Raw genomic sequence first — 14739 nt, 5'->3', positions numbered from 1 at the left:
AGAATTCATTTGTCTTTTTTTCAATGCAGTCACTACAACAGTCTTTGTGATCATTATTTCAGGAGATTTGTACACATTTATGAGAAAAATACAATATAATTGACTAGTGATGATGTTCTATGCCATAAGCAATGCTGTTTTTAAATGCAAATTGATAAAAAGTTATATGAAAAAGGTGATCCTTAAATCGAATAAATTCATTTTGTTTTTTATGTTAAATCAAATTTTTCCACATTTTCAAAACGATTTTCATAGAGAAGCTCCTGGGGCCTTCTGCTCAAAATTTGGACCACTTCATGCCCGTGCCATAACATCATTGATAATGATCCCAACACATTAGATAAATGGAAATCAGATGAGTTGGACCAATTCAGAAGAGATCGAATTTATTGATGTTTTTGAATATGTGGCATGGTAATTGCCTTTTGCAGGATGAAAATATTAATTGTACTTTTCATTAATCACAAATGTTGTGGATTCTCCCTGGAGTATGGAAAGTCTTTCGTATTTCTTAATTACCAGATCTTGGGTCGCACATAGGTTTCTCCTTGTTCCTGTTGCACCCAGGGCTGTCTCGGCCATTTCCTCTGAAAACAACTACACGTTAACATTCAAGGTTTGAGTCGGGGGCTGGGAGGCAAAGGGAAAGGTGATAATTCAGATGTTATGAAACTGTGATAATGCTATTATTTAAGGCACTTATTTGGGTATGTTTATACTTTGTAGTTTTATAAATAAGCCCAAGGGGCTCCTCTTGGTTGTCACAATCCCCCTTGAATCTCGTATCCTGTCTGTCTCATCCTATCCGACAGTAGAATTGATGCCGCTCTAATCCCTGGAAGTTTGGAACTAATGAACTGACTGCTGAGCTGCCGCCACGGAGCTTGGTCCCAAACTATACTGTACTTCACACTCGATTTATTCTCCAGATGGCGAGACTGTGCCGCCCTGCCGCGAGGGACCACCTCTTCCACTGGAGTGTAAAAGTGGACGGATGTTGTTTTCTTTGCAGATTTGATCATTCTGAGCTAGAAACTTGCGAGGATGATTAGTTATTAGCTTTAATGGGTGCCAATTGAACCAACTGCACGCATATTTTCTACTTTAATTTCAGAGTCTGCAGGTCTCGGTGATGGTTGATTTCTCTGCTTTCTTACGTCACCAGAGCATGTCTCTTCCCCAGGTGATAGGAATCCAGTCTCTGAAATCATAGCATGCCTTGGTTCCTGGCCCAGACACAGTCACATAATACGGTGGCTTATAGATAAGGACAAGTTTATTAGCCACTGGTCCACTGCACTGAGCAGCATGGCACGAAATATCGATTGAATGCGGCAACTTTGGGAACACCATTTTTTAGACCAGGGACCTGCAAAGATTCTAATCTGTGCCACCTTCCTCTGTGACCTGGGCAGAGTCCACCTTTGGAATCAAACAAGATCCAGAACACACTATGGTATTTAGTCTCTTCAAAGGTCTAATGTAACTGTTGATAACAGCCTTAATTCCATTATTCAGTCGTTTCCAGCTTGTCGTATCTTGGGGGACAAGTTAAGTCCACAGTGAGAAGGGCTCACCAAGGCTGCCCTGTAGCGTTAACACATTTAGAATGCAGTCCCTCGCAAACCTCATTTTAAACAACCTGTATTGCTCCCAGGATGTAAAAGTTCCCATAAAAGCTCCTTTTGGGGTGGCCTCTTTTACCTTAATTTCCTTTTTCGCTTTTCTCCGGGAAGCACTTACCTCCCAATAATCGTAGCAGATCACCCTGAGAGCCCTTCCAAGACCCGGGGTCAGCCAGGCAGCCTCTTGCTAATCCACCTAAGATGGATATTGGAGGGATGGTCACAGCCAACCAGGAGCCAAAGAGAGAGAGCAAGAAAGAAGGAAAGAGTGAAGCGTGAAGGACGAGGTGGTGGAGATGAGAGAGAGCTAAGAGCGCTGTGAGCAAGAAGTACTGTGTGTGTTGCAGAGAGGGAGGGCAAAAGGAGAGAATCGAATCAACAGAATTTCTTTCTTTCCACAACTGGGTGGACTGTGACTCTCTCGAACTGAACAGCCAGAACTAAACTTAATTGTTCTTAGAAACTGCCTTCCTCTCAACCCAACAGATGGCAGGGGTGTGTTTGCTAGCACAGTCACATATTTCACCCTGAAAATACCAAAAAGAAAAAAAATTCAACATGCTTGTTGGTTGGAGCAAATTCACAGAAGTTGTTGGGTGTTTGGGATATATACCAGAGGATGCACACTTGGTTTATGTAAATTGTTACAAGCAACAGACCGTTAATAAGGGTGTCGTGTGGCAATATACCTCAAAAGCCATCATCTCTTTTTTGGAAATGTACAGAATGATGAAGTGGAAAGAGCTTGGTTTTCATTCTGTGCCAAAATTTTTAAAATGCTGAGTATTCACTGCTCGTTATTGTAATATGAAAAGTACTAATCAGATTATGCCTAAAATTGGAGTTAGGTACTTCATTTGCAGCCAAGTTCACAAGGGCTGAATTTTGCTAAGTAAACTGGAATGTGCTGAAACCATGGCAATCTGACTTTAGATAAAAATCACAAACAGGTTTAGAACATGAGCTTTGAACAAACAGTCTCTTCAAATCCAAGTGAAACCCAACAGCTTCGAGATCAGATTTTGTTTGCTACTAACCAACATGAACAATTTAGGGAGTTGACGTGGCCAGGAGTTGTGCGTCCTTGAACACACATGCAGGTGAGGGGATGGAGATGACGACTCAGATAATTCAAGTTTTAAAAATGCAGTATGGCCTAAAAAATAGTGATTTCCCTTCAATTTTCCATTCACACTGCCCAGTAGTGTCTTTGCAAGGCTGACTTAGCTATTAAAAAGGAACCTGGAAGTTATGTGGACAAGCTCCAGCAAATCTGCTGGACTCTGTATCTGCATAGGGTACACAGAGCGTAAGATGCTTTAGGCTCTCCACAGCCGTGGATCTAAATGTGCCTTCCAGAAAGCTGGAAATATTTCAGGTTTTGGGTTTTGTGTGTTTGTTTTTGTTGTTGTTGTTTTTTGTTTTGTTTTTTGAGATGGAGTCTCACTGTGTTCCATACTGGAGTGCAAAGGTGCAGTCTCTGCTCACTGCAACCTCCGCCTCCTGGGTTCAAGCGATTCTCCTGCCTCAGCCTCCCAAGTAGCTGGGATTACAGGCATCTGCCACCATGCCCAGCGAATTTTTTTTTTTTGAGACAGAGTCTTGCTCTATCGCCAGGCTCCAGGCTGGGGTGCAGTGGCGCGATCTCGGCTCACTGCAACCTCCGCCTCCTGGGTTCAAGCAATTCTCCTGCCTCAGCCTCCCAAGTAGCTGGGACTACAGGTGCGCACCAGCATGCCCAGCTAATTTTTGTATTTTTTAAATAGAGATGGGGTTTCACCATGTTGGCCAGGATGGCCTTGATCTCTTGACCTCATGATCTGCCTGCCTCAGCCTCCCAAAGTGCTGGGATTACAGATGTGAGCCACTGAGCCCGGCCAGAGCTGGAAGTATTTCTCCCAGCAGCTCTAGCCTGCTTTAGAGCCAAGATACTGCGCTAACTTCTGCCCTTCACCTTTAAGATTTCCATATTTAGGGCCAGGTGTGGTGGCTCACACCTGTAATCCCAGCACTTTAGGAGGCTGAGGCGGGTGGATTACCTGAGATAGGAGTTTGAGGTCAGCCTGGCCAACATGGTAAAACCTCGTCCCTACTAAAAAATATAAAAATGAGCTGGGCATGGTGGCAGATACCTGTAATCCCAGCTACTTGGGAGGCTGAGGCAGGAGAATTGCTTGAACTCGGGAGGCAGAGGTTGCGGTGAGCCGAGATCACACCACTGCACTCCAGCCTGGGTGACAGAGTGAGACTCTGTCTCACCAAAAAAAAAAAAAAAAAAAAAAAAAAAAAGATTTTTGTATTTAATGGCTGTAATAAAGAGTATGTGGGAGAGCAAGTGGGTGAGTTTTTTATCTATAGAATAAAACACAGGTATGATATGGAACCAAGCCATCGTTGGCTGCATCATCTCTGACTTGCTAGTCTGAGCTCTCTCTTGCTTTTGTCTAAGCTTTGCCTAATCATTGGCAGTTGAACTCTGTAAATCAGGACTTCACAGAGCTGTCCTAAGCTGTCTTAGCTTCCCTTTCCATCTGACTTGACAACTCTAAGCTGCTGTTTCCTCACACTGTTTAACTCAGACCACATTTGGAAGCTTCCTTGCTTCTCCCTGCTCATAGACCCACGTCTGTCTGTTTTAAATCTTCTGTCCTGGGTTGTCTTGTTGACTGGAACTTAGACTCAATATTGGCTTAAATAATTCTTTTTTGTTGCCACTTTGATTTGCTATTTTCCTAGATCAGTATTGCTTTTCAAATGGCTACATATTAAGACTTAAAAAAAAAAAAACAGCAGTGAGAAGCTTTAAAGTTTTATTAGTATCATAAAAACCCTTCCCAAATGAATCTACTTTTGATAAGTGTTCATTCTGACAATGAGAATTTGTTGAGGGCTGTTGGCAAGTTGGAGGAGTTTGCTTTTGAAACTGAAATTGGCAGGAAGTAATGGCCCAAGTGCCTTCTGTCGACTCCAACCCTCACCCTCTGCATGCACTTCTCTCTCTCCCCCACCCCATCTTCATCACCCCAGAGCCAAAGCCAATACATAACATACTTGGTTTCTTATAGTTTTTCTGGGGATAATTCAAATACTGAGGCAGACATCCAGCGTTTCAGCTTCTCTGAACTGTGGAGCAAAGCCTGTCAAGGCAAAGAAAAAAATGTATTTGTCAAGCACTTCATGAAGGGATTCCTTGCCTTCCACCTGAAGGAATTGGAGGTTTTTTTGTAGCAAGCATTGTCAGATTCCTGTGAGCATTTTCTTAATTGAATGTCAAGATTCAACTCAGTTGCAATAAAATAGTTAAAAAAAAAAAAACAAAAAAAAAAACATGATGCTTGTGGAAAAAGAAAAATCCTTACTTTTTCCCCTAATGTGAAGAAGCTGACAGACGAGACAGCCACGATCCAGATGTTAGCCAATTTCTTATGTTTATTAAATGAGAAGGTGCAGGTAAAGAACGTACAACCATGCTTAGCACTTAGTTAATGCTCAGTGAAAAATTACCTGTTAATTATTTTTCCCTTCCAATTGGGAAGTGATGCTAATGAGAAAGACGGCATTACCGTGCACCAATGTGCATTACAGTGCATCTCAGCTATGTTAGAGCCATCCTGAATGAAGCCTGAAAGTCAATTGCTCACCTTTCAGACTGGATGACTTCTTTCAAATATTTTTTTGGTGGACAGGCAATGTGTAGATAGAATAATGGTGCTCAGACTCTGAAGCCATGTAACAGTTTCATAGACCATTTGATGGTGCTCCCCTCAATGATAAACACATTTTTATTGACATTTATAGAATGAAGCTCGACTGAGAATTGTAAAAACTCTTGAGGACTTGGATCTGGGCTCTACTGAAAAATGTGTGAGAGTCAACTCAGTTTCCAGCGGTCTAGCGGAAGAAGACCTAGAGACCCTTCTGCAATCCCGGGTCCTTCCTTCCAGCCTGATGCTACCAAAGGTGGAAAGTCCTGAAGAAATCCCATGGGTGAGTACCTAATGCTTTGCTTTAAGACTCAGGAGCAGCTAAGGAGGAGTAACAGGAAGAAGAGATCTGGGTGCCACAGGTTTGGAAAATATATGCACAGAGCAGGGAGGAAGGGAACTGAGAACAAGCAGTAAGCACAGGAATCTGTTTCTTTCACACAAGGAAAGCTTGCCTTTGCCCAAAGTGTTCTGTGGAACAACTGCACTTCTGAAATGATGCTTTGCTTCCTAATTGGATGTGTGGTTTGGCCAGAACAGCCTCCTCAGCAGCCCTCCCACAGTAATCCCTGGAAACTAGGTTGCCTGAGAATCTCATCCCTTCCTCCACCCCACCTGGCCCTAAGCCAAGGCCTCCACCTGGAAGAGCAGTGACGTAAGTGGCTCTTACTGAGATTCATCTGAAATCATCCCAGGCAGGGAGGGCACATTTGCTGCATATGAAAAAATGAACCCAAAGAAGGGGAGGAAAAGGTCACTCCTTAGGGCAACTAGAGGAATGAACAGGAAGCTTTTAACTAGTGGTTTTAATTAGCACAGATATTATTTCCTGAACAGTTCTCCAGAGCGTCCTTTTTAAATTGCTGACAGGTGTGTTTGTGTTTCATGACAGACTTTTCAGCCAATAAAAACCTGAAATGTAAAGTGGCTGGCATGTCAAATTACTTAAGAAAACTTTTGAAATGGGCCTAATTACACTATGATTGTTTTAATTGACAAAGGGTGGAGGGGCTAGATTTTATTCCAGGGTCGCTTTTCTTCTGCAGATCTCTCCTGAATAAAGTGACATTTCACTGTGTCATTCAGTGGCAGAGAGCCTGTGAGGTGTGAAAACTGGACGCATTTGTGGTCAGGGCGAGTGGGCAGCGGTGGTTTCATGGAAGCCACATCTAGTATTATCTCTGAGGCTATGGCTGCCGCCTCAGCAATACCCTGAGTGGTTTTTTTTTTTTTGGTTTTGTGTGTTTGTTTGTTTGTTTGTTTTTTGAGACGGAGTTTCGCTCTTGTTACCCAGGCTGGAGTGCAATGGCACGATCTCGGCTCACCGCAACCTCCGCCTCCTGGGTTCAGGCAATTCTCCTGCCTCAGCCTCCTGAGTAGCTGGGATTACAGGCACGCGCCACCATGCCCAGCTGATTTTTTGTATTTTTAGTAGAGACAGGGTTTCACCATGTTGACTGGGATGGTCTCGATCTCTCGACCTTGTGATCCACCCGCCTCGGCCTCCCAAAGTGCTGGGATTACAGGCTTGAGCCACCGCGCCCGGCCCCCTGAGTGGTTTTAACACCTATGAAACGGCTCACCTTCTGAATGCCCCCGGATGCATCAAGTCTGCATCGCCCAGTGGCACGGCCACTGTGACATGTGGCTTCTGAGCATTGAAATGTGGCCAGCACAAATTGAGATGTGCTGGAAGTGCAAAATACACACTCGATTTTGAAGACTTGGGATTCACTGAGGGGACAAAAACAGAATGTGAATTATCTCAGTCGTTTTTATATAGATTACACATTGAAATAATACTTGGGATCTGTTGGGTTGAATACAAGATACTATTAAATTCACCTGTTTCAGTTCACCCTCTGAATGTGGCTACGAGAAAATTTAAAATTATGTATGTAGCTGCTGCTCTACAGTGTCGTTTGGACAGCTCTGTGTTGGATCCTTGTTAAAGACCCGTGTTCAGGCACCAATATTTACTTACTAAGCTGGAGTTCTTCTCTCCAGGGTTACCCCTCAGAAGCTGAGAGATACTAGTCAGAGTATGTTAATATCCTGAAGGGCCCTGAGCTCATTCAAATATGTCTTAAGTTGATTGAAATGGACTCTGAAGTCACTGTTCCCTTTTGGTTTCATAGTTAATGCCTATTTATCACCATTATTACCCTTAATTTAAGATGGGGGAGGGAGGACCCACCAGCCTTCAGCTACGGCTCCCGTTCGCTGTTTTAAATCCTTGGAAGTGAGACACGTACCGAAATTTAAATCGGAATTCTAGTGAACAGAAGTCCTTTTGGCTGTTTATTTTTTCCTCTCCGTTTGTATTTATGGGAAGCATAAAACCCAGAGCCTGATGCACAACTGAAAGATGGGCTTACTTGTTTTCTTTTGTGTGAGAATCTCTTGCTCGCCTTTTGTGGCTAGTGTGGGTTCTTGTTTGACCGGCGCGGCTTATTGGACTGTAACAAGCGTAACCCTGCCTCCTTTGTCAGGGGACAATTCTCCCACAAATCCCGAACAGTGTGCATTCTTCCAGCACACTATTGGGTGTGCACTGGAATTGAAAGAATCGCTGAGCCCTGCTACTTCATCTCCTCCCCAATCTCTTTGTGATTTCTCCCCCTTCTTCTCCTCCCCCTACCCCAGTCCCCTCCACCTCGCTGAAATGAACACTTTACCAGGCCGGAAACATTTAATCGTCTCCTTTTGAAAAAATTAATTGAAACTTCTCCACTAGTTACCTTTTGTGTTAGTACTTAATGCAATTTTTTAAGAAAGGGGGAGGAGGAGGAGGAGGAGGAGGAGGATGGGCTAGAATATTTAATTTTTAATTCCCCTACTGGCTTAAAAACAAAAGGCATTAGGCGTTTTCTCACTGAGAACAGGGAATATCTTGTAAAGCGTTTACTTGGTTTTAAACGCTATGATTTTTGAAGTTATAACCGTTACCACAAAGAATAGGGCAAGTCACTTCGCAAGATTTCTTTAATGAGGAAAAAAAAAAATCCCTGCTACATTTTTAACACCAACACCACTAATACTGTGCTACCACTTTCTAGCATAAATGAGAAATAAATTATGTTTGATTTTCATCTGCCTCAAATACTATACATTTTATCCCCTGAAATTGTCGCCCTCTGCTTCTTCTCGCTATTTTGGTTGAGTTATTCCTTCCCTTGAAAAGTTACTAAGGAGGTGATGATGATGCCCTTTGAAGGGGGGCAGTGGGAGCAACTGGGAATAATTCTTCATTACTGAAAGCTGTGATTTATTTTAGCCTAATTGTAAAGTTACTGCAAATTGCTCAAAAGCTTTTTAAAGATCCCAGTGATTAGATTTTTTTAGGGGGGTGGCGCACCAGCAAGGAGGGGGCAGCTAAAAGGGGAAATAACACCTCTAATCCCGCTTCTGGTAAATAGGCTGCCAGCTTTTCAAATGAGTTTCCTTTCTATTAGTCAGAATATTATGCTAAGCCTTAAGCATTAGTTTTTTTATGTTGCCATAGCAGCCTTATTCCTGCAGGGTGGTGACCTGTGATGATTACAGTACAAAGCTTATAGGGTCTTGAAACCCCCTTTGAAGATGAAAAGTCTTTGATGGTTTATATTTATGCAAATCTCTTAGATATGATTTACCCAACTGAGACTGAATGGAGAGATGATTAAAATTCCCTTTTCCTTTGATATCTATTAATGGCTGAATATTCCTTAAATTTAAAATGGATATATATGTTTTCATCTTTATTTACAAAAATATCTTTATCATACCTGTGTTTCTTTTCTATCTCCCCACAGCTTATTAGATCTAGATAGACATAATAGATTTACAATTTAGAGTGTGTTTTTCCCCCTTTTGAAGGGGGGGAGGAATCTGGCCAAGAGCTTTTGTATGTTTCCAGATGATAGATTTTGGAATTTGGGCTACCCCACTGGCAGCACAGAGCTAGCTGTGAACTGGTCTCATGGAAAAAATTGGCGAGCTTTGGTCTTCAAAGAATTAAACTTCCTTTTTAAGGTCTTCCTAGGTAAGCTAAAAAATTATGAAGAAAAACCTTCTGAACAAAGGGTAACAGTGCTATAATGAATAATATGGACTCTATGTAGAAGGCTGCTGAACAGTTACACTGATGTCAGTGCTGGGCATGAAACAAAAACAGAATGGCAGGTAGAGGAAGACTTCATTGTTTTAAGGGCCTACCATTTGCATTTAACGAAGTGAGGGCAAGAGGTCTTAAGTAAATATGTTTCCAGGGAAAGCGTTGATACTCTCTCCTTCCAGTTCTAACTCCTAGGCCTCAAGTTGCTCCTTTGGGAGAAAAAATTGTAATGCTCGGGGTTTTACTGTTTAGTTTGCTGGGAACTTCATTACCTTTTCTTTGGTCTGTCTTCTTCTTTTTTTAAAAAAATTCTTTTGTGTGGATAAAAGAGGCTTGGATATGACTCCCTCAGGTCAAAGACTTAAATACTACTTCTGTGTCTACATGTCCGTGATTGTACATTTTTTTCCCCACTAATCACCTATGACACTTCTGATTTTAGTTTGCAGACAAATTTTCATTCCACTTAAAAGGCCGAAAACTTGAACAACCAATGAATTTAATCCCTTTTGTGGAAACTGCAATGGGTTTGCTCAATTTTAAGGTAAGAAAACCATAATATGGTTAATAAGTTAGTATTTTATTTATCACCTAAGGAGAACTTTTGTTTTCAATTTTAACATCTTCTTAAAATATGTGTCTAGAGAGATTTATAAGCAAAGGAAACCTTGAACACCATTCTTTATCTGTAATAGCACAAAAACCAGGTTACCAGCATCTTAGAAAACAATGAAATCAGTTAAGTAGAAGAAAAGCTTCCCAGTCCAAAATATTTAATTGAAACATTTATATATTCCTAGTGACAATTTTAATTAATCACTGTGTAATTATATGCTTTGAATTATTGCATTTATAGACTAAATGTACATGAAAATTTATTTTGTCACCCTTATGAATTAACTTTGAAATATTCTTTTCTATCAATTGCCTTTTCTTTGGGAAATTTTCTGGCCTCTCTGTAGCAACCTTATCAGTAATGTCTAGCAGATAAGATTATTGTTTGTAAGTTCATGCACACAAATAATTTGCAGTACATTTTTTTCAATTTGCCACATTAGAACATCGAACATTTTCTGATATACATGTGGGAATATTAGCTGAGCCAAGTGTTTTCAGCCATTGTGTGGTTGCACCAAACTACCTGCTTTAACAAATTCAGAGCTAGCTCATTTTTTCTCTTTTATCAGGAGGCATTTATATTATTTTCCAAAATACACCTCTCATTCCACCTGACCTGCAAACATCAATCTAGCACCCCCTTCTCAGAGTTCCTACACTCCCTCCCCCTACCTCAGCCCTCCCAGAGGGCAGGAGAAAAGAAATCACTAAAAACAAAGAAAAAAACATAATCGAAATGTACTAAAGAGAGAATGTATGAGCGGCAACTTTGAGACCTTGGGCTGTGCAGAAGGGGTCGAGCGCAAATGTTTGGGGAGCTGCTTCAAGCCTTGTCCCGTGAGTAGCTTGTTTATACAACTAACCGTAAATTCTTCCAGCCAGCCTTAGAATCCTAAGAATATAATCAAAAGCATATCCCTTAGATGCAACCAGATTCATCCAGTGATTTAATTTTAAGCACTGCTTCAACATTTTATTCCATAATGTACTTAGAAGCACTTACAATGTCTGAAAGTCATCATCGGTGTCCCCATGGGTTCCTTGTTTCTTTCCCACCCACATATATTAGCAGGTTCTATCTCCACCCTTCAGGATTCACGGTTATGTCTATGACGAACGCTATTTGCCTCGACTTTCATATATAAATGTCGAAGTTGCTTTATCAACACATCTTGGATGACTTGTTGCATTTTTATTTTCCCCTCTGGAGTTGTAGGTTTTTGTACTGTCTTTAATCCTGAGACTATGTGCTTGATCCTAATGCAAATAATTCAATTAGTTTGACTTTAAAATTCCTTCCTTCTCCCCTATGGTTTTACGAGAGTCTCTTAAAGCAAAAACAAATTCTGGAAAAATATAAATCACTTACAGTGCAAGCAAAATGAGTTAACTCAAAGTTGCTCCAAAAGTGAGATGAGCTACAATTTGAACATTATAACTCTATTAACATAATCCATTAAACAAAGCAAATATATACAATATACTTATCTCGAATGATATTAAATACCTTTGAAAGGGGTAAATTTGGGCTGCGTTTTTAGGACTGCTTTCGCCAAACTAAGAGTCAGGTCGTCCTGTTACTGAAACGCACCGTGCCTCTTCCCTGTGACGCACACGTTTCTGTGAGCCTTGGTTCTGTTCTGCTCTTTTACAGGCAGTGTGTGAAGAAACCCTCAAGATCGGGCCTCAAGTGGGTCTCTTTCTAGATGCAGTCGTTTTTGGAGGAGAAGACTTTCGAGCCAGCATAGGTGTCAAACACCTCTCTCTTTTTCTGTGTGTGTGTGTGTGTATACGTGTGTGTGTATTTTGTCTTTGCCCCTCAGGAATGGATATTTACATAACAATATATATTTGCCAACCGTGAAATGGTTTTTCATGACAATGGAGTGGACGCTACTTCCTGATAATTTAGAGCTCCTCATAGCTGCCCTGCTTCTAGAACACTGCATTATTACTTGTGTTCATTTATAAAAGACATGAGCAATAGAAAGCCTGTTGCAGCCCCAGGCATGCTCAGGAATATCTGGCATCTTCTTTGTGCCTAATATATATATTATGTGAACAGCCTCACCGTTGCTTCAGTATTTTGTTTTCACATCAGTATGAGGGCTGTCTAGATTTCTAACGCAAATTTAAGGTCATTTCATATTTGTCTTAATGAATTGTTTTCCACGTAAAATATACAGTATGTAAATATTATTTTAAATGGATCTTAAATTTCTCTTACAATATGTTTTTGAACTCTTCATGTTAAATGTGCTGATTTTCACTGATTCTCACCATCCCTCTTGCGCTGCACTCGAGGGGTCTGTGTGTTTGACTGGAGACCGTGAAGCATTTAGAAAAGGGGCCAAGGCCACAGAGATCAGTCCCAGTGACCTGAAGACAAGCACTTTCCCTGAGCAGGGAGTGGCATGTTCCAAATATAAATAGGGACACTTCCCTCCCCTCAGGGTGAAAAAACTGAATTTATTTTGATGTGAGTCCTTCCAGGAGACTTGTGTATCCAGCAGTTCAGCAGGCTATCGAAGGCATATCCAAGCTTTCCGGCCCTCTCAAAACAAGTGCCCTCCCATCTCCCCAAGCTGTCCATCCAGACCCTGAAGCTGAAGCATTTGGCTCAGAACTTCACTTTGGACAGGGCATGCCAGCCACAGCACACACAATTCTGTGCTTGCTGTGAAAAGCAAACCATTGCCCTGCACAGCTGCTGGGCCACCTTTTGTGGTGCTGTCTTCAGACTGGCACTTTTCAAGCGATGATAAGAAGGAAAAAAAACATATCAGGAGGTCTCTTGCGACCCTGACCCAGCCTCCCGGAATGGGGAAGGGGCCTTCTCTTAATGCAGGTAGAAGTAATTCTATTGAAAGATGCCTTGTCAGGTAAACACACATGTGAGATTTAACTTGGCCTCCACGTATCCCTGTCTTCATTTGTATTTGAATAATTATTTTGCAGAGGAGCAATTCCCAGGGAGGTACAGATGTCTGCACAAACTGAGTTTTTATCATCAATGTCTGGGTTCGGTTTCCAAAGTTAAAGCTTCCTTTTTCTGTTAATATCCTGTTTTCAGGTGCAACAAGTAGCAAAGAAACCCTGGACATTCTCTACGCCCGGCAAAAGATTGTTGTCGTAGCGAAAGCCTTTGGTCTCCAGGCCATAGATCTGGTGTACATTGACTTTCGAGATGGAGATGGGCTTCTTAGACAGTCGCGAGAAGGAGCCGCGATGGGCTTCACTGGTATGATTCCTGTCTTAGAAAGCAGTGTCTAAATTAGCAAGCATTCCCGAAAAGTAGGAATTTGACCCAAAACACTTCTTCTGATGTCATCAGGCATCCCCCAGACTTATCCCACTATTTGAAACATAAAAAAGCCCCGCAGGGGAAGAACTTGCCAGACACACTGTCATGGTTTTCTTTGGCCCCGCAAGTCAAACAACAAATCACTTATTTTATTTCCTCTTTATATTAGTTGCCCTTTCCCCCCCCATCCTCTTAATCATTTTGTTGTAGTCTTGGCTGACCTGTAGGGAGGGAGGAGACTGTTAAAAAAAAAAGTGTTTCTGAGTAAACCACCGTTAGAATTTTGGTTGAAGGATGGGAGAAAAATCTCTTAGAATTTTCAAATTTTAATTCATTTCTGGAAAAAAAAAATCTTGGTGATATTGTCTTTGGTTTGGTTTTGTTTTTTTACTCATAACTAGTTTTTTGCTCTTCTGCCTGTGCAAGCCCCTCCTTTCTCTCCTGCCTCCCAGTAAGTGTTCACACGGACACCTACGGGCATAGGCTGGTGACACCTACGGGCATAGGCTGACACTAGGATCAGCGGGTCCCTTGCAGTCCGGTCTGGGGCACAAGCGGGTATCTGTTGATTCGTGTGCCTGGTCACTCAGGTCCCCATGAGCCAGGGGAGCAACTGAAAATTGTGCTTTTACAACAGAGATCTATTTTTTGAAAAACCAAAATAGGATTCTACACATAAACATACACATGCAGTTGCACACACACACACACACACACACACACTGACAACCATGGGAAAGCACGATGCACTCCTTCACTCTTACCTGTTCTTCTGTTGAAAGTTCTAAGAATATTAATATCAGAAAGGTGCCCGAGTCATAAGGAAAAGAGACAAGCATCCTGATACTCCTGTTATAAATATTTTTTTAAATGTATCTAGGTAGCAGTTACCAAAAGAAACATTTCATTAAGCAGCCTTAAATGTAAAAAATATCTTAATGGGTGATGATTTAGTCCAAAATAAAATTGAATGACCTAAGAAGCTATTTTAGTGTTATATTCTAGTTAAATAAAGCTCTGAGTTTGTTCTTGTGTTTTTTACACAAGGAGCTAAATATGATCCCCTCAATTTTTTAAATAAATGTGATCCCGTATAGAGAAATATTCTTCAATTATCTGAACCATTAATAAACGAATCCTCCCTGCATTTCATAGTGACTGAGGAAGAGAGGAGTCCTCTGCCACATCCATGGGATTGTGCTTGTTCCTGCTTCTTTCCAACGACTGGTTAGGATGCGACCCACATGGAAAAGTTGGAGAAAAACTCCATGAAATTTATCTAATAAACCCTGATGTTGTTGGCCTGAAATGTATGGCACTGGCTGCCAGGCAGCCAGATGTTGCTCTGAAATGGGAATTACTTCCATAAAAAAGAGAAAGCACTGCATTGAC

The 14739-nt window shown here is 41.5% G+C and overlaps 1 protein-coding gene across 2 annotated transcripts in view; it reads left to right on the top strand.

The window, feature by feature from the left end:
- CLYBL (citramalyl-CoA lyase) overlaps positions 1–14739 on the top strand; it is a 290952-nt gene that overhangs the window by 249938 nt on the left and 26275 nt on the right. For both annotated transcript variants that reach the window (XM_003928221.4, XM_074387482.1), the window contains exons 3-6: positions 5424–5612; positions 9868–9969; positions 11698–11791; positions 13117–13284. In XM_003928221.4, the coding sequence (XP_003928270.1) occupies positions 5424–5612; positions 9868–9969; positions 11698–11791; positions 13117–13284 (553 nt within the window). The remainder of the gene's footprint in view (positions 1–5423; positions 5613–9867; positions 9970–11697; positions 11792–13116; positions 13285–14739) is intronic.

Source organism: Saimiri boliviensis, chromosome 16 (genome assembly GCF_048565385.1).
Source record: "Saimiri boliviensis isolate mSaiBol1 chromosome 16, mSaiBol1.pri, whole genome shotgun sequence".
NCBI lineage: Eukaryota > Metazoa > Chordata > Mammalia > Primates > Cebidae > Saimiri > Saimiri boliviensis.
Note: the sequence above shows the minus strand (reverse complement) of the source record. Positions and strands in the feature narration are given on the sequence as shown.